The sequence below is a fragment of the Rhagoletis pomonella genome, unplaced genomic scaffold, assembly GCF_013731165.1.
Source record: "Rhagoletis pomonella isolate Grant_MI unplaced genomic scaffold, Rhpom_1.0 Rhpom_scaffold_00008, whole genome shotgun sequence".
NCBI classification, from domain to species: Eukaryota; Metazoa; Arthropoda; class Insecta; order Diptera; family Tephritidae; genus Rhagoletis; species Rhagoletis pomonella.
In genome coordinates, this window is record NW_023458562.1 from 1514726 (window position 1) to 1534409 (window position 19684).

The window sequence follows — 19684 nt, forward strand, 5'->3', positions numbered from 1 at the left end:
GTTGATTTTAAGTACTTGACAACACGCTTGAGTTGGTTCCAATCATCATTGGTTGGTCGTGATACCCTTTGTGCCAAAATACTGACGCTGGCCGAAATATCGGGTCTTGTGTGAACCGATACATATAGCAATCGACCAATTAACGGACGATATTTTCTGTTGTTTTCCAATGTGTCTGTAGAATCTGTTTTTCCGTAATTGACTTCCATCGGAGTTCTTATTTGTTTTGCATCTTTCATTACGAAATCCGCCGCAATTTTTGTGATGTATGTCGATTGATTCAGTTCAAAATTACCAAGATCGTCCTTAGAAACTTCCATCCCCAAGTAGTAATTGATCGGTCCGAAATCGTGCATCACAAAGTATGGTTTAAACACGTTTTCAACCTTCCTCATTTGATCGATCATCGGACAAACAACAATGAGATCATCGACATATGTAATCACGTAGCAAAATTTTAAATCGATTTTCTTTGAATATTGGCAGGGCTCGTTATAACTTTGTTGAAAATCTGCCTCGACGAGTACCTTATGCGGTGCAGTATTCCAAGATCTTGCTGCCTGTTTCAATCCGTAGATGATCTTCAAAAAGCAAACTTTTAAACTGTCACCATCATATCCTGGCGGTTGCTTCATGTAAATTGTTTCCTTTAGTTTTCTGTTGAGAAACGCTGTCTTCGCGTCAAAATGATGAACAAGCATACCCCTTTTTGCAGCCACTGATAGTAATATCCTGAATGTTGTGCTAAGCACAACTGGTGCAAACACCTCATCATAATCTTCACCGTACTTTTGCGAAAAACCCTGTGCCACTAATCTGGCTTTAAATCGCTCCACTCGTCCACCTGCACCTCATTTTATCTTGTTGTTGTTGTAGCGGCTACAACAACTCGCCCTGATAGGCTAATATCTCAGTCGTTGTCGTCAATTTCCACTAACGGCAGCCCCAAGAAGCGTGCAGCCTCTATGGGGTCGGTCCATAGGAACGACGCCGTTAGGGTTGTAGGGTTTTCCGGGCATGCGAAGAGATGTTTCGAGTCGTGAGGGATCTCTCCGCATGCCGGACATTCGTTCGGCACATCCTCCTTCAACCTACTCAGGTAGGAGTTCAACCTGCTGCAGTAGCCGGAGCGAAGTTGTGGCAAGTGTTGTGCGAGTCTCCGGAGGCAGATGAAGCTCCGTCTCGTCTATGTCCGGGGGTGGTATGCCTAGAACGGCATTCACAGGTCTAGAGTCTACATAACTCGAGACTGAGTCCCTGTGAATGCCGTTCAGGGTCTGTCGGTAAGCTGTCGGGTCCAGAGGTTGCTTGATGAACCTCTGGACTTCGTCTGTCAGTTCATATAGATGTCTCCTGACGTGCCTAGGCGAGGGCTCCTCTGCAAGCAGCTGTCTGCTTGGGTGGCCACTTCTGTGGCTCCCGATCAGGAACTGCTTGCAGAGCATTATATTGTGCTCCTTTACGGGGAGCATTCGCGCCTCGCCGTGTAGATGGTATTCGGGCGACATCAGGAGGCATCCTGTCGCTGTCCTGAGTGCGGTGTTCTGTACAGTCAGTAGCTTCGTCCACTGCGTCCTACTAGTCCATGGCAACCACACTGGTGCTGCGTAGTTCAAAACCGGCCGGCATATTGCCTTGTATGTTGCCAGCAACGTTTCCTTGTCTTTGCCCCAAGTACTGCCGGCTAGCGACTTGAGGACCTTGTTGCGGCTCTGTACTTTATTGACAATAGCGGTTGAGTGCGCAGAGAAGGAGAGCAGGCTGTCGAATGTTACTCCGAGTATTTTGGGGTTATTCACCGTCGGAATTGGTGTGTCATCGACGTGAATCCCCAGCGGTAGCCTGACCTCTTTCGTCCAGGTTGTGAACAGGGTCGCGGAGGATTTCGTAGGGGAGAGGGCTAGACACTTTCCAGTGCAGAAGCGAGAAAGTTCGGAGAGATACCCGTTTACTTTCGAACACAGGTCATCAATTCCATTCCCAGTCGCCATGATCGAGCAATCGTCGGCATAAGAGCCAATCGAGACTGCGTCTGGTGGTTGAGGGAGCTTTGAAATGTAAAAGTTAAACAGTAGCTGGGAAAGGACACCACCCTGAGGAACCCCCTGTTTTATTTTTCGCTGTTTACTCGTTTTGTCTCTAAACATTACCGACGAATGTCGACCACTCAGATAATTTGCCGACCACCGTTTGAGCCTCTGTGGGAGAGAGGAGGCCTCTATATCTTCTAGTAGCGTGGAATGGCAGACGTTGTCAAACGCCTTTGACAAGTCCAACGGTCAAGTGGTTTGTGAAATACGCGAGTAGCAAGGCCTCTAGTGTCTTCGCTACCGGGGAAAGGAGTGTTATCGGACGATAAGAATCTCCTATGTTGTCGGGTTTCCCCGGTTTGAGCAGTGGGACCACTCTCCCCACCTTCCAGATGTCTGGGATGATGAGAGTGGCCATGGACAAATTGAGGACCTCCGTTAGGTACGCTACCTCCGCAGGACCCAAATTTTTCAGCATCAGCATGCATATTCCGTCGGGACCCATGGCTTTGGAGGCTTTCGCCTTCCAGATGGCCACCTGAACTTCGCCGCAAGTGAAAGCAAGGGGGGGAACAGGTTGTTAGCAGTTTGTGCAGCCTTCTGGTCACTCGACGCTTGGCTTTGTCCACCGGAGGATGCAGTATGAACTGCCGGCTAAAATAGCTCGCGCATCGCTCCGGGTCCGACGAAGCATGGTCGCTGAAAGAAATTTCGACTCTGTCGTCGTGCTTCGTCGAATTGGACAGTGACCTCACGGTTGACCAAAGCTTACTCACACCAGAGGTGAAGTTGCAGGTCTTCAGATGCTCTTCCCACTTCTTCCGCTTATGTACGTTTACTAGTTGCCGAATCTCCGCGTTGAGATCCCTGATACGGGGATCTCCGGGATCGGCCTGACGAGGGCTGTCACGCTCATCGGCTAGAACAGCCGCTTCAGCAGGGAAATTTGGGCATCGGTCGGTGATGCATCCTGCCGGTACGAAGCGGCCGGCAGCAGCGGTGACAGACCTGCGGAACTTACGTTCACCAAGGTGGACGTCGGTTGGTGTGGGGAGGGCAGCGAAGGTGTTTTCAGTAAATTCCGCGAAGCCTTTCCAATCAGCTTTTGAAAAGTTGATATATGTTCGGTGCTCCGCGGAAGCAAAGTCGGTTGGTTTATCGATCGAGATGACTATGGGCAGGTGGTCTGATGCCAAAGTCAGCATAGGTCGCCATGATATGCTGTTTATCAGACCAGCGCTGACTATTGTTATGTCTGGCGAGCTGCAGCAGCTGCCCATAATCCTGGTGGGTGCGTCGCCGTTCATTGTGCAGAATGTCGAATCGTCTATCTGCTCAGCCAAGTCAGTTCCCTTACGATCGTTTGACAGGCTTGAGTGCCAAAGGTCGTGGTGCGCATTAAAGTCGCCAATACCATACGGTTTTCACCTCTGAGGAGCGCACCTATGTCAGGGTGATATGGGCAGCAGGAGACAGAGAGTATATAAACGTTAAATATTTCGAGCTCTACATCGCCTGACCGGATAGTAATGCCCTGACAATCTAGGGTGGTATCCCTGCGGTCGATGTCTGCTTCGATAAGACGATACTGCACGGTGTGGTGCGTAATGAACGCTCGCGATCTCGACGCTGCACGTTGTACCCGGCTCAATTCAACAGTGTTGAATTGCTGTGCAACTTCGTCTCTTGGACCGCAGCTATCAATATGCCATGCCTTCCCATGAAGACGGTTATCTCCTCGATCTTGCCCTGAAGCCCGTTACAGTTAAATTGGAGGAGCTTCATGTGGTTCGGGAGACGTGTGGTGATGCGGGGTGTGAGGGATGTGTGTGGTCGTGCCGCAGTTGGCTGTGTGCGCTGCTGAGGTGGTTGCCGCCCTGTGGTGGTGGCGGGAGGCGTCGCAGTTGAGGTCTGCGACCGAGCAGCGCAGCGCGGGCCCTCGAAGTTCCTCGTCCAATCTCGCGTGGTGCGCAGACCTGAGCATGCCCTAAAGTGGCACCAGCCAAGGCAGGTGTTGCAATTGATTGATGTCACATTACGGAATATCCTGGTCTGACATACCGTGCAGATTGTAGAAGGAACCAAGAGTTGTTGGCGGCGGCGTGTGGGTGGTGGTGTGGTTGTGTGTGTTCTGTGGTCTGTAGCCGTGTGGTGTGGTCTATTGTGTTATGTTGTTGTGCTGTGGTGTTTGTGTGGGACTGCTCAGGTGGACTGGGGTTAGCCGTGGAGGCTGCTGTGTTAGAGCAACAGGGGCTACAAAAGACGTGGTCCCCTGCCGATGTGTCCGTAGTCCTGAGCAGACTCTGAGGTGACTCCACCCCTCGCAAGCATTGCACTTGACAGAGGTGGAGTTGTGGTGTAGTCATCTCTCGCATACACAGCAGGTGTAGGTTTCTGGCCCTGGGTTTGACTCGATGCCAGCCCTGAGTAGGAGAAAACGTAGCGAATGTAGCCCTATGGACGAACAACTTCTGAGATACTTCGCCGACCTAAACGGGGTTAGATCGCCGTAACAACAGCCCTTGGTCGGGTAAACCCCGAGTCATTCCGGTACGTAGAACCGGCTGTCGTGGGAATTTCTGTATCTTGTACACCCATTTGCTGCCAATTTCTGTTCTACCTGGTGGCAAATCTACAACCTCCCACGTACCGTTGTGTTTGTGTGCTTCAATTTCTTCTTGCATCGCTGTGAGCCATTCTACCTTTTCGTCGCTTCGAATTGCCTCGTCATAATTCTTTGGCTCACATATATCTGCAATCATGTTTATCTCTTCGATCAAGCACTTTGCTCGAACGCCTTTATCTGCTCTTCCGGAAGCACGTTGTGCTGATTGACCTTCTTTAATAGGACGCACTGCAACTTTAGTCTCCTCCTGAGCGCTATCGATAACATGTTTCTTAACAGGGTACGCTGCAGCTTTATGCTCCTCCTGAAAGCTATCGTGTACATGATCAATGTTCTGCTCCGGAACCGACGAGTCAACTTGATTTTCTTTAGAATGATTTATATCGCGTGTTCCACCCAAATTAATCGAGATATCCGTAGTGAATTTGACATCTCGACTAATCACTACCTTATTTGTTGTAGCATTGTAGCAACGATAAACTTTCAGTTTTCGTCATATCCTAAGAAAATCATTTCTGGTTTAAATCCGTTCCAACGTTCGAATGGCGTCACGTTCATAGGTCTGGTAATCACACGGTTCTGGATGAAATTACCTGTTGCGACGGCCTCGCCCCAAAAGCTGTAGCTTAATTCCGTATCCATGAGCATGCAACGCGTCATTTCAATTAACGCGTGATTCTTACGTTCAGCCTTTCCATTTTGCTGTGGACAATATACAGCTGTTAGCTGGATTTGAATCCCTTTTGACTTTAAAAATGTAATGTAATTCTTAGATGTGTATTCACCACCACGATCCGACCGCATTATCTTTGGAGCTCGCCCAAATTTGTTTTCACATAATGCAATAAACTGTTTCATAGCGTTTTCAACTTCCGATTTATGTGCCAACAACATAACGACAGTAAAACTGGAGTAGTCATCAATGAATGCAACTAAATAACGTTTTCCGCTGGGAGTCGCTGTGCGCATTGGTCCGCATACGTCCGAATGTACTAAGTCTAGTACCGCTGATGACTCATTTTTCGATTTCTGCGGAAATGGTAAACGAGTCATTTTGCCCTTCACGCAAATTTCGCACACCTGTTTGACTCCACACTCAACAATTTCCAGTCCCATAAGCGAACCACCCAACGCCATTTTTCGGATCGCCGCTGGATCACGATGTCCCATTTTACGATGTAGTTCATGTATGCATTTATCGTTGTGTGCTTGCAACGCAGATACCTTCTCCGTTTGACGCAATACATACAGCCCTTTGACTATATCAGCAACACCGATCTGTTGTTCATTATTCTTAATTTGGCAAATTCGATCATCGAATTCCACTTTGAATCCATTTTTGGTTAATTGCCATTTGCCAATGTTCCCTTATACGATTCATCGATTGTAGTGAAAAAACTTTTGTCTTTTACTGCATGCTTAGTAGCGCCCGAATCCATGGTGTAACCCTCTTCATGTGTGTTACTAATTTTAAATAAAAAGTTATTCTCCGTCACCGTATTAACTTTATCTGTCCTGCTGTCCTTTTTATCTGCTGCATGTACACCTTTGTTGTTTTTCTTAGCCAACCATTCCTTGTATTTGGGGCAGTTTTTCTTTTGATGGTTAGGTTTCTTGCAGAAGAAACAAACGCTTACTTTTGCAACGGTCTTTAAAACGGAATCATTTGAGGCACCTATTGCTTTCACATGCCGCTCAAATTCCGCACATCACTGCTTGTTTCGCTACATCGAATGTAACCTCACTTTCATCACGTGCACCAACACTAGGTAAGCTGCTAAGTAAAAATATTTTGCTCCATAATGTCGATAGTTGTTGCTCACCTAGATCGTTCAGTCTCGTAAACAAATCCTGCATTTTGTTAATATGTGCTTCTGCATCACCGCTTTCTTCCAACTTCACCGCGCAACTGCCTCAATTGTACCCCTTGCTTCGTCATCAAGCTCATCCCATTTATCGATGGCACTCTGATTTGTTACTTCATGGTTACCATTCAACTTTGGCTCCGGTCTTCCCTCCATAATCACCCTTTTCCCTAAATTTTGCTTTCGCAGCAGCAACTCCATTCTGAATTTCCAATTTAGCATAATTGATATCGTTCAACTTTTCGAATTTATGTTTAACTGCGTCCGCCATTTGTTTTTATGAATAAACCTTGTTGCGAATTAAATTTCTTGGAATTTCACAACTCCACTGGGCCTAATAACCTGTAGAAAAAGATCAGTAGAATATCTGGAACCTGATGATATGCAATCGCCTGCGATCGATTATAAAAGAAGCGCAGATAGCTATATTGTGAAATTACCAGCTTTTTATTAGCCTTTATTACACGTGCGATTATTACAGAGTTAAGATTGAGAGAGAGCAGAGTTCGATTACGATTGTGACTTTTCTTTTGCGAACCAGTACATAAGTATAAGAAACAATACAATGTATATACATATGTGTGTTTACTACTTGTCACATAGATATACATATACCGTGTGTGAACGTTAAGCAGCCGAACCATTGATTTGGTTTACATTCAACATTGAGGACTTTGTTGCGGCTCTGTACTTTGTTGACAATAGCGGTTGCGTGCACAGAGAAGGATAGCAGGCTGTCGAATGTTACTCTGAGTATTTTAGGGTTATTCACCGTCGGAATTGGTGTATCATCGACGTGAATTCCCAGCGGTAGCCTGACCTCCTTCGTCCAGGTGGTGAACAAGGTCGCAGAGGATTTCGTAGGGGAGAGGGCTAGACACTTTGCAGTGAAGCAGCGAGAAAGATCGGAGAGATACCCGTTTACTTTCGAACACACGTCATCAATTCCATTTCCAGTCGCCATGTTTGAGCAATCGTCGGCGTAAGAGACAATCGAGACTCCCTCTGGTGGTTGAGGGAGCTTTGAAATATAAAAGTTGAACAGTAGCGGGGAAAGGACACCACCCTGTGGAACCCCCTGTTTTATTTTCCTAAGTTTGCTCGATTTGTCTCTAAACATTACCGACGAGCGTCGACCACTCAGATAATTTGCCGACCACCGTTTGAGCCCCTGTGGGAGAGAGGAAGCCTCTATATCTTCTAGTACCGTGGAATGGCTGACAGTGTCAAAAGCCTTTGACAGGTCCAACGCTACTAGAATCGTTCTCTCACAGGGACGGTTACGGTTAAGGCCACGAGTTATCTGAGTGTTTATGGCGTTAAGTGCTGTTGTTGTTGTGCACTTTACTGAAACCATGCTGATGCTTCGCTGGGGTCAGGTGGTTCGTGAAATACGGGAGCAGCAGGGCCTCAAGTGTCTTCGCTACCGGGGAAAGGAGTGTTATCGGTCGATACGATTCTCGTTTGTTGGCAGGTTTACCCGGTTTGAGCAGTGGGACCACTCTCCCCACCTTCCAGATGTCTGGGATGATGTGAGTGGCCATAGACAAATTGAGGACCTTCGTTAGGTACGCTACTCCCGCACGACCCAAATTTTTCAGCATCAGCATGCGTATTCCGTTGTTGTTGTTGTTGTTGTAGCGGCTACAAAAACTCCGCCCAGGTCGGTTGATATCTCAGTCGTTGTCGTCAAGTTCCACTAACGGCAGCCCTAGGAAGCGTGCAGCTTCTATCGGGTCGGTCCACAAGGACAAAGCCGTTAGGGCTGTCGGGTTTTTTCGGGCATGCGAAGAGATGTTTCGAGTCATATGGGGTCTCTCCGCATGCCGGACACTCATTTGGCACATCCTCATTCAATCTACTCAGGTAGGAGTTTAACCTGCTGCAGTAGCCAGAGCGGAGTTGGGCTATTGTCATTCGTGTCTCCCGCGGCAGATAAAGCTCCGTCTCGTCTATGTCCGGTGGCGGTATGCCTAGAACGGCATTCACAGGTCTAGAGTCTACATAACTTGAGACTGACTCCCTGTGAATGCCGTTCAGGGCCAGTCGGTAAGCTGACGGGTCCAAAGGTTGCTTGATGAACCTCTGGACTTCGTCCGTCAGTTCATATAGATGCCTCCTGACGTGCCTAGGCGAGGGCTCCTTTGCAAGCAGCTGTCTGTTTGGGTGGCCACTTCTGTGGCTCCCGATCAGGAACTGCTTGCAGAACATTATGTTGTGCTCCTTTATGGGGAGCATTTGCGCCTCGTTGTGGAGGTGATGTTCGCGCGACATCAGGAGGCATCCTGTCGCTGTCCTGAGTGCGGTGTTCTGTACAGTCAGTAGCTTCGTCCACTGCGTCCTACTAGTCCCCGGCGACCACACTGGCGCTGCGTAGCTTAAAACCGGCCGGCCTATTGCCTTGTATGATGCCAGCAACGACTTGAGGACCTTGTTGCGGCTCTGTACTTTATTGACAATAGCGGTTGCATGCGCAGAGAAGGAGAGCAGGCTGTCGAATGTTACTCCGAGTATTTTGGGATTATTCGCCTTCGGAATTGGTGTGTCAACGACGTGAATTCCCAGCGACAGCCTGACCTCCTTCGTCCAGGTTGTAAACAGGGTCGCTGAGGACTTCGTAAGGGAAGATACCCGTTTACTTTCGAACACAGGTCATCAATTCCATTCCCAGTCGCCATGATCGAGCAATCGTCGGCGTAAGAGACAATCGAGACTCCCTCTGGTGGTTGAGGGAGCTTTGAAATGTAAAAGTTAAACAGTAGCGGGACCCATGGCTTTGGAGGATTTCGCCTTCCCGATGGCCACCGGAACTTCACCGCAAGTGAAAGCAAGGGGGGCACAATTTGGTGGCAGTTTGTGCAGCCTTCTGGTCACTCGACGCTTGGTTTTGTCCACCGGAGGATGCAGTATGAACTGCCGGCTAAGTAGCTCGCGCATCGCTCCGAGTCCGACGAGGCATGGTCGTCGAAAGAAATTTCGACTCTGTCGTCATGCTTCGTCGGATTGGACAGCGACCTCACGGTTTACCAAAGCTTACTCACACCAGAGGTGAAGTTACAGGTCTTCAGATGTTCTTCTCACTTCTTCCGCTTATGTACTTCACTAGTTGCCGAATCTCCGCGTTGAGATCCCTGATACGTGGATATCCGGGATCGGCCTGACGAAGGCTGTCATGCTCATCGGCTAGAACAGCCGCTTCGGCAGGGAAATTTGGACGTGGGTCCGTGATGCATCCTGCCGGTACGAAGCGAGCTGCAGCAGCGGTGACAGCCCTGCGGAACTTACGTTCACCAAGGTGGACGTCGGTTGGTGTGGGGAGAGCAGCGAAGGTGTTTTCAGTAAATTCCGCGAAGCCTTTCCAATCAGCTTTGCAGAAGTGGATATAGGTTCGGTACTCCGCGGAGCAAAGTCGGTTGTTTTATCGATCGAGATGACTTTGGGCAGATGGTCCGATGCCAAAGTCAGCATAGGTCGCCATGATATGCTGTTTATCAGACGTGTGATAATGCGGGGTGTGAGAGATGTGTGTGGCCGTGACGCCATTGGCTGTGTGCGCTGCTGAGGTGGTTGCCGCCCTGTGGTGATGGTGGGTGGCGTCGCGGTTGAGGTTTGCGACCGTGCTGCGCAGCACGGGCCCTCGAAGTTCCACGTCCAATCTCGCGTGGTGCGCAGACCTGAACATGCCCTAAAGTGGCACCCGCCAAGACAGGTGTTGCACTTGACTGAAGTCACATTACGGAAGATCCTGGTCTGACATACCGTGCAGATTGTAGGCGGCGGCGTGTAGGTGTTAGTGCGGTTGTGTGTGTTCTGTGGTCTGTCGCGGTTGTGGTGTGGTCTATTGTGTTGTTATGTTATTGTCCTGTGGTGTTTGTGTGGGGCTGGGGTTAGCCGTGGAGGCTGCTCTGCCTGAGCAGCAGGGGCCACTGCCGGTGTGTCCGTAGTCCTGAGCAGACTCTGAGGTGACTCCACCCCTCGCAAGCATTGCACTTGACTGAGGTTAAGTTGTGGTGTAGTCGTCTCTGGCATACACAGCAGGAGTAGGTTTCTGGCCCTGGGTTTGACTCGATGCCAACCCTGAGCAGAAGAAAACGTGGCGAATGTAGCCCTATGGACGAACAACTTCTGAGATACTTCGCCGACCTAAACGGGGTTAGATCGCCGAAACAACAGCCCTTGGTCAGGTAAAACCCGAGTCATTCCGGTACGTAGAACCGGAAACCGGGAATGCCGTAATCTTAATCTTTATTGTTAGTTAGGGACTATAATTAAAAGGTTAGTTTATTTATGCATTTATTATGGCGGAAGTATGTATGTGTATTGCTTATTTTATATGGCTTTTGTTTAATTTCATGTACATATATTGTTTTTATCTTTCTTTGGTCCTTTTTTTGCTTCTCTTTGTCGATATTTAAATCAGCAATTTGTTGTACTGTAAAAGATGATATCTTATTGTACTAATGTTTATAAATTTAATAAAATACCATGTTCGAGTACTCTACCATGAACACTTCCGGAGATATGCATTATGAAAAGTTCGGTTTTTATGGGAGGTGCCGCGCCCTTTTTTCCAATTGCTCCAATTTATTTACATGATTATGCGATTGATTTCATATATTTCCATTCCATGTTCGAGTACTCTACCATGAACATTTCCGGAGTCATGCAGTATGAAAAATTCCGTTTACATGGGAAGTGCCACACCCCTTTTCCAATAGCCCCAATTTTTCCTGACTGCGATTGATTTTATATATGAACACATCCAGTGATGTGCAGTGTTAAAAATTCGGTTTATATGAGAGGTGCCACGCTTCTTTTTCCAATAGCCCCAATTTTTCTTCATGACTATGCGATTGATTTTATATATCTTGTACATACCAAGTTCCTGTACTCTACCATGAACACTTCCAGATATATGCAGGATGAAAAATTCGGTTTGTATGAGAGGTGTACATATAAATAGATTGTCCTCATTTTCGAGCTTCACTCCCTAATCGGTAATTAGAAAAAGAGATTCGCCATACAAAATTTTTCCCTTGTTAATCTGTAATTATAAAATAATCTCAGAATAAACGGATAAGTGTTCGGTGTCCAACCTAGTTTTATCGATTATTTTTGCGTGAAGAGGAGAAATGGCAAATGTAAAAGTAAGCAAAATGGATACTAGCAAGGAAAAGAGGTTTGTAAAGGTATTTTTAATAAAATATTAAATTAAAGTATACTTAAATTGCTTAATATAGCAGAAAAAATGATCATGGTGACACAGAGAAGAAACATAACTTTTCCTGGAGATGTGAGAATACCAAGCCCAACAAATTTAACGGCTAATCTGAGATTTGCGGGTGTAAACATGGTGAATAAAAAATGAGCTTTGATTAAGATAATATTTATGTGTTGAGCAGAACCCGATATATAAATATTTGAAGAAGTACATGATTAGTCAGAATCATGACAAAATCCAAACTTTGACAGATCATATCTCCGAAGAAAAAAATTAAAAAAAAACTTCCTCGAATACGTGTTAGCTTATTTCATGTATAGAATCGGAATCGAATCGGAGACATGATATTTTTTTGCGAAATCCGTCCGACTTGAAAATAATGGCTCATATATCTATGTAACTACATACAGTGGTCGAAGAAATAATAGAAACGTTTTATTCTAACCAGTTTTGGCTATATTACTTTTGTTTATTCGATGTTTAATATTTTTTTCTAACAGTCTAGCGCATTATATAACACATATCGTATAAGTCCACATTTCAAACTTTGTACAAAAGTTATAAAAATTCAACAAATTTTACCAAAATAGCCCAAAGACTTCAAACTTCTTAATTCGATTTTTTTAAATTTTAGCTATGCAGTTTTATAGCACATTAAATTTTAATTTAAAGTGCAAATCTCAAGACACTAGACGCTGATTTTTAATAATTTTTTTTTTGGCTAACCGTGTTTTGCATTTTGTTTCATATAATATATAGCGTCTACAAAAATTTTACTAAAAATCAACGCGATTGAGATTTGCACTTTAATCTACTAAAACTTAATGATCTAAACAACTGCATACCAGAAATTTTTCAAAAAAAATCTGATTAAAAAGTTTGAAATTTTTGGGGGGTTTTTGGTAAAATTTTTTGAGTTTTTATAATTTTTGTACAAATTTGAAATGTGTATTTATATGGTGCGTGTTATATAATGAGCTAGACTATTATACAAAATATTAAACATCGAACCAATATAGCCAAAACTGGTCAAAATAAAAAGTTTCTACTATTTTTGTATTTGAAAAAACTACCTCCATAATTTGTATAAAAAAATGTAAAAATTCGCCATTTTGTTTTGAGTCACTATTTAGAACTGTACTTAGAACTTTACTTAGAATAGTATCTAGTTTATTGTGTATTCAATTTTAAATCAATCGATAATAAAATGTCTGAGATATAGCGAGTTTAATTTAAAATTTCCCAAAAATTTGCCGCTGTGAAAAATCAGTTTTTTTGGCTTTTATGGCATGAAGGCATCAGTAAAAACTTGGTTAAAATTAACGTTAAAATTAACTGTAAATATATTTCTGTGTAAGCTATCGATTACAATAGGATTCAACTGGTTACTTCGACCCAAACACCTCTCGGGGGTTTTTTGTGTATAATCCGCACGCCTATACGTATTATATACGAAATGTCTCTTTTTGTTAGGCGTTCATTTTGCTTAAGCTTACATATTTGGAAAATTAAGTTTTTGTATTTAGATAAAAACGGCTAATACTACCCATATATACATATGTAATTTTTGTTCCAGAAGCTGATATAGTGCTAACAAAACAAGAATGCTGCGGTTGTAAAAATAAAGTAAGTTTGTGTGAATGCCAAACTTTAGACGAAACAATCGACAAAACAAACAAAGCATTACAAGAAATAGAACTTTTGGATGGCATCGCAGGACAAAGCCTGACATCCCTGGTTCAGAAATGCATAGAAGAGCATATTAAGGACACGTGCCATGGAATATTTGATAGGAGCTTTCTAAGACAACTTGAGATGGTAAGTCATTTTATTAGTGCTAATATGTGTTTACAATGATTACGACTCAGAATAGTTTGGTCTTCGATTATGGTATTTATGGACCGAGAGCTTACGGCAATGTTAATGTAGTTTGAAGTTTGCATATAGTCTTTTGGTGACTTCTTATGGCAGTCCGAAGTACTGCGTCCCACGACAGCCGGTTCTACGTACCGGAATGTCTCGTGTCTTACTCGTCCAGAGGCTGTTGTTTCGGCGATCTAACTCTGTTTAGGTCGGCGTAATCCATAGGGCTACATGTGCTTCGCACACTACTTCTCAGGGCTGGCATCGAGTGAAACCCTGAAACAGAAACCTACACCTGGTGGGTGTGCCAGGAACGACCCAATCGGATGTAACTCCTATAACTGGTGGAGTTACCTTCGAGCTTGGTCAGGGCTCAGAACTCAACGGCAATGGACCACGTCACACAGTGGTTCAGATAGCAAGTCTAGCTGGACGAAACTATTTAAACAAATACTCTTTGATAGATTTTTAAGCCACTTCTTATCTGGTGGATTTTTGGGTCGCTGATTACGAATCTGAAGTCACTTATCAAAAATTCAAAATTGCGGATCCAGTATGGCGGACGAGAAAAATTAAAAAAATCGGTAGATTTATATAAAACTGGATATCTGGAGATTTTCTGGTTCGCTGATTACGAATCTGAAGTCATTTACCAAAAATTCAAAATGGCGGATCCAGTATGGCGGACGAAAAATTTATAGAATCCGTAATTTCTTTGAAACTGGGGATCTGACAAATGGCAAACGAAATATTTAAAAAATCGGTAGATTTCTATGAGACTGGGAATCTGGGGGTTTTTTGGTTCGTTGAATACGCATCTTAAGTCATTTACTTAAAATTCAAAATGACAGATCCAACATGGCAAACGACATATTTAAAAAATCTTAACCCTTCATATATGAAAATTTTTTGTTAAAAAATTATACTTATAATTATAATTATACAAATTTGTTAAAAATTTAATAGAAAACTAGTTATCTAAATATTGTTTATGATTGTATATATCGCTTTTTATTTTGATTTTTATTTTCAGTTCACAATAACAATGACTTAGTAATTTTTAAAATTATTTAATAGAACAGCTAATTCTCTACTAAAAATAGTCAAGATCATAACTATGCGACACCCACATATTGGCAAGTTTTGACTACTTATTCTATTATTATTTAATCTAAATTATCTTTTCATAAAAATGTAGTTTGTTCTTTAACAAAAACAGTGTAAATCCAAGTTTCAAACTTTCAAGCTTTATGCAATATTTGAAAAAAAAAATCGTAAAAATTCCGATTGTTTTAATTAGGTTCCTTAGAAAGGTATTGAGTATACAGTTTTGTTGCCCATTCAATTTTTTTAGTTTATAAAGTGCAAGTTTATTTTTTGGAAATTTTTTTATATATGTACATATATTTGCGCTCCAGGTAAAGCTCAGTTAACCTGGTACTATACTTTTCATAGCCCAGTTTCTTTGTAACTTTTAATCGACTGTTCGAAACAAAACTTTCTTGTGGAGGTAAAAATGTGGAAACAAATAGTGAATACAACGTCTTTTAAGAATGTTTTTAAGATCTTACGCGTATTGGCACTTTTGCCCGTTTAAATAGCTAATTAAGACCTACTTGAGAAATACCTCAGGTCAAGAAATATATTTACATTTTATAAAATACATTTTGCAGTTGACGAAGTTCTAGAAGAATTTTTCAAAAAACGAAGAAAAATGTGAAAAATCTTCGTTTCATTGATTTATAAGTAAAAAGAAAAATTGAATATGTTTAAAATTGTCGACATGTGTTATGAATAAAGCAAAAAATGGTATGCATTTATTTGAAAATTTCGCATACTTTTTCCCAAAAACCCATTGTCTAAACCCACATTACTGTACTATTATTCTTCGATTTAAGGGAGGGGTTTAATACCTCAACCCGCTGTCCCCCCTCCCCCGTGGATCCGCCACTGTTATATTTATATTCACCGACCCTAAAAACTCTTATATAGTTGTCATATAAAGTTTACAATAGTATAAATTCCTGTTAATCGGGCATGTGCTGCAAATCGTACGATTTGAAATCGGTGCGATTTGCAAACTATTTTTGAATATTTTTAAAGAAAGTAGTAAATATTTCAAATGGAAACGGCGAGAAACACATCATTTACTTCATATCTATCGATTCAGTGGCAAAATTTGCCGTTTTGTTAAGAAATCTCCAAAGTAGGTTTTGCAAATCGCACCGATTTGAAATCGTACGATTTGCAGCACATGCCCGAATAACTACTTTTGAATTTTGAGATTTGACATACCGTCACTAAAATGCAAATATCTATTTAAGCCAATTGTTTAGACATGATTATCGAACTTAACTGCTGCATTCCCGAAGGTGTAAAGAATAATATGCAAGTGGTTTTGTAACTTTTCCTACTCTTTAATTTGTTTTTTTTTTTTAACTCTGAATTTATAGCGAAATAAGTGTAATTTTTGGTTTATAAAGTCAATTTGCAATTATACAACCATTTGTGAGTGCAATTAGCTATATTATAAGTTAAATTTCGGTTTTTAAAATAGAGTTTTCAAATAGACGGCGTTGACTTACCCTTTATTTTTGTGTTTCCATATGCTTATTGCTTTTATCAAGGCAACTTCTATTTGAAAGTATTGTCGGGAATGTATTTCAAGTACCATTGAGTATTTTAAAAACAAATAAAAAGTTGACTTTCGTCCAGCTAGATCTGCTTTCCGAACCACTGTGCGTCATACGTGGCCCCTTGCTGCTCAAATTGAGCTGCCCCAAGGCACATCAGAGTCCGCCTGAGCAACTCAACACGACCGCACCGCACCGCACCACAACACAACACAATACACCACACCAAAGACACAATAGACCACAGGCACAACCGCGCCACCACCCACACGCCGCCAACAACTCATGGTTCCTCCAACAATCTGCTCGGAGTCTCAATTTTAAGGATTACAATTACGGTATTCGTAATCATATATCTCATGATTACGATTACAGTAATCTTAGTCAATAAATTTTTAAGATTACAATTATTATAATCATAATGGTAACATATATGATTACAATTAAAGTAATCGTAACCGTATATAATTTAAGGATTACGATTAAGCAATCGTAATTAAAATGTAATCGTAATCAAAAATCACCCAGCTCTGGTTTCTATGGCATATTCACTATAGATCCGGATCATTGTTGCCACCAGGGAACTTCTCATGGACATAACACTTTCGTTCGGTTATTTAAGGCGGCAAACGACCACCAAACCATAGTCTTAGCTGATTAATGTGCCTGTACAAATCGTTAATGTGTATTGTTGGAGAAACTGTTAGACCAAAGTGTTTAAATTAAAAATCTAATTTTGGGCGGGACGAAGTTCGCCGGGCCTGCTAGTTTCCATATAAAATTCAAAAAATTAAAATAATTTTTCATTTAAATAGGCTGTTACACCTTTAGTCCGGTCAAATTAGACCAAAAATAGGAGTGAAGTTACAAAAATTCCCATCATAAATGAAATCAAGAAAGGCCTCATCGATCCGATACCTGGAAAAAAAGTTACTCGGGGTCAAAGGTCACAAAAACGGGGGTTTCGCGATTTTCAGCAAAACGGTAAGTTTATCATAAAATTAGTTAAGACAAAAATTGTAGATCAGATAATTATCTATAACAAATGTCTAAATACTTTTTGTCCTAAGAGCCACCGTTTCCGAGATGTAACGATTCAAAAAGTTGGACGAGTTATATATATATATAGTTATTATAAGTTATTTGATCGCGCCCAATTAAATATACGTAAAAGATCTTCATTTATTCTACAGACTAGATCTTCTGACAATCCGATGGGCCGCGATAAATATATTTGCGTATCATCTGCATATAGATGTATTGTTACATTGCGGCAGCAATGCATTATGTATATACTATTATTAATAGTATTGGACCCAATATCGAACTTTGAGGTACTCCAGACGTAACCCGTTTTAGGCAAGATACTCTTTTCCCACACTGTACTTGTTGCAGACGATCAGATAGATAACTTTTCATAAGTTTTATTGCAAAGCTGCTGAAACCAAACATTTTTTTAAATTTCAACAGCAGTAGCTATGGTCAATTATATCAAAAGCCTTGCTAAAATCCAACAGCGCCATGATTGTTAAGTGGTTTTGCTCATATGCAGGACGAATATCTTCAAATATTTTTAACATAGCTGTAGTGCAACTGTGACTGAATTTTTTGGCAAAGTTGAGAAAACTTACCAGCTATGTTATAATTAGTGTATAATTAGATCTGATGATATCAAGCAGTTTTCTTGATGATCAATCTGTTGTTTTAGGGCATTCACTTCTTTTTTCAGATTTCCAACCTCATGACATTCCAGTTCAACTTTTTCCAATCGTTGTTAAATTTTCTTGAAAGCCAGCTTAAAATTAGTGAGATCTGCTGATATCTCTCCAATTCGCTCCACCACACGTTCCTCAGATGCCTTAATATTTGTTGTTATATGCTCCAATATACTCTCCTTCTGCGCTTGCAGTTTAGCATCGAGCTTTTGCAGCCAAACTGCCGACGGTGAGCTTTCATCTTTCAATGTGACGTTCGGGAGTATTTGCGGCGTTTGAGGAGAAGGGACAATAGCACGCGCAGATTTTGCTCTCGTTCCCATTCTATCTTTTTTCTTTTTCTCCTTTGGCGAAATCCGACAAGTTTAGTTAAATGAAGTTTGTTTTCGGCAGGAATTAATTAATTAATTACTTTAGCGCGTGAATTTTAGCGGAAATTTGACCGGCTCACTGTCAGACGGATGTTTTTTGAAAATTTGTATCGCAAATCAACTTGTGGAACAGTTTAAATAAATAATAATTGCAGCTACGTAAAAATTCGCGTCTACTCAGCTATCATGCTTCTCCTTTCTTTTTAAGGCGTACTGGGCCAAGATTCCAGAAAAGTTTGCCAGGGGCAGGTTTTTGCAATCGAAGTCTGTATTCGCGAATGTCTTCGTAGAAGGACAAATGGGGCCAGAATAAATATTGTACCGGATAGTCAGGCAGTATCTAAGGCGTTAGACTCTTTTAAAATGGCATCAAGGCTTGTGGACTCTTGAACCACCTGGGAGCCCACAATAGCTTAACGCTGAGGTGGGTTCCGGGACATGAAGGGTTTGAAGGCAACGAGAGGTCTGACTATCTCGAAAAGCGTGCAACACTTTGGAGAGCAATTCCTCTCCATATAAAGTTTGGAATATGACACCGTAAAAAAAAATTTTGGTAGGTTTTGGTGGATTTTGGTAGGGACAAAAATTGGTCGATATATCGATGGTTTTCGATGTTTCAAATTTTGTTAGGTTGTTGTCACATTAAAGGGAATATTTAATACTTTTCAATTCCAACTCTCTGTAATTCGATTAGAAAAAACTTATATATGGATGTATTTCCCTGTTATTATTTACTATTCCTTTAGCCTTCCTATAAATATAATAAAAATGCATGCCCTCGTAAGAACGCTGAGCCTTAAGTTGAAATTTCAACGGGAATCCTGTCCTTTTTATTAATTAAGTAAGCATTTTTTATATCGAAACATAAGAGTACACTCGGAATTTCTGAATTTTCCAAAAAAGAATAAGTAATAAAATTCCTCGCCAGTCAAACAATTTTAAGAGCATAAGGCATAAGTTGAATTCAAGTCACACTAAAGTCGATGTTAAAACATCGCTGAAACTGGCATCGATGTATTGTCCATTTAGCGAGTTTGGGAAATTGTAAACATCGAATTTTGAACCGATATTATCGATGTTTCAAAAATATCGATGCATCATTTGCATCTCTACGCGCATCACTTAATGGAAAAGCGGCGACAGCTAATCACCGAAATTTATGCGAATTCTTGCTTTTTATAAGTGCGTACCCAAAAGTACATATGTATTACATGTGTGACCGCGTACTTCCTATGCTGAAGTGTTTTACAAAAACAATAGTGCACAAGTGCTCACCTAAATGAAGTGTGATATGTTTCCTTGTTTGTCTTGCTTTTGGCTTAGGATCTACGATTTCGCCTGCAGCCGGAATCCAGCTGTC

At 42.1% G+C, this 19684-nt stretch overlaps 1 protein-coding gene across 5 annotated transcripts in view; it reads left to right on the forward strand.

Annotated features, from left to right (window-relative positions):
- Positions 1 to 19684, forward strand: part of LOC118744102 (anaphase-promoting complex subunit 2) — a 508470-nt gene that overhangs the window by 258050 nt on the left and 230736 nt on the right. For 4 of the 5 annotated variants that reach the window (XM_036476830.1, XM_036476827.1, XM_036476831.1 and 1 more), the window contains exon 3: positions 13319 to 13560. In XM_036476830.1, coding sequence (XP_036332723.1) covers positions 13319 to 13560 — 242 coding nt within the window. The remainder of the gene's footprint in view (positions 1 to 13318; positions 13561 to 19684) is intronic. The other variant, XM_036476828.1, reaches the window with a different exon arrangement.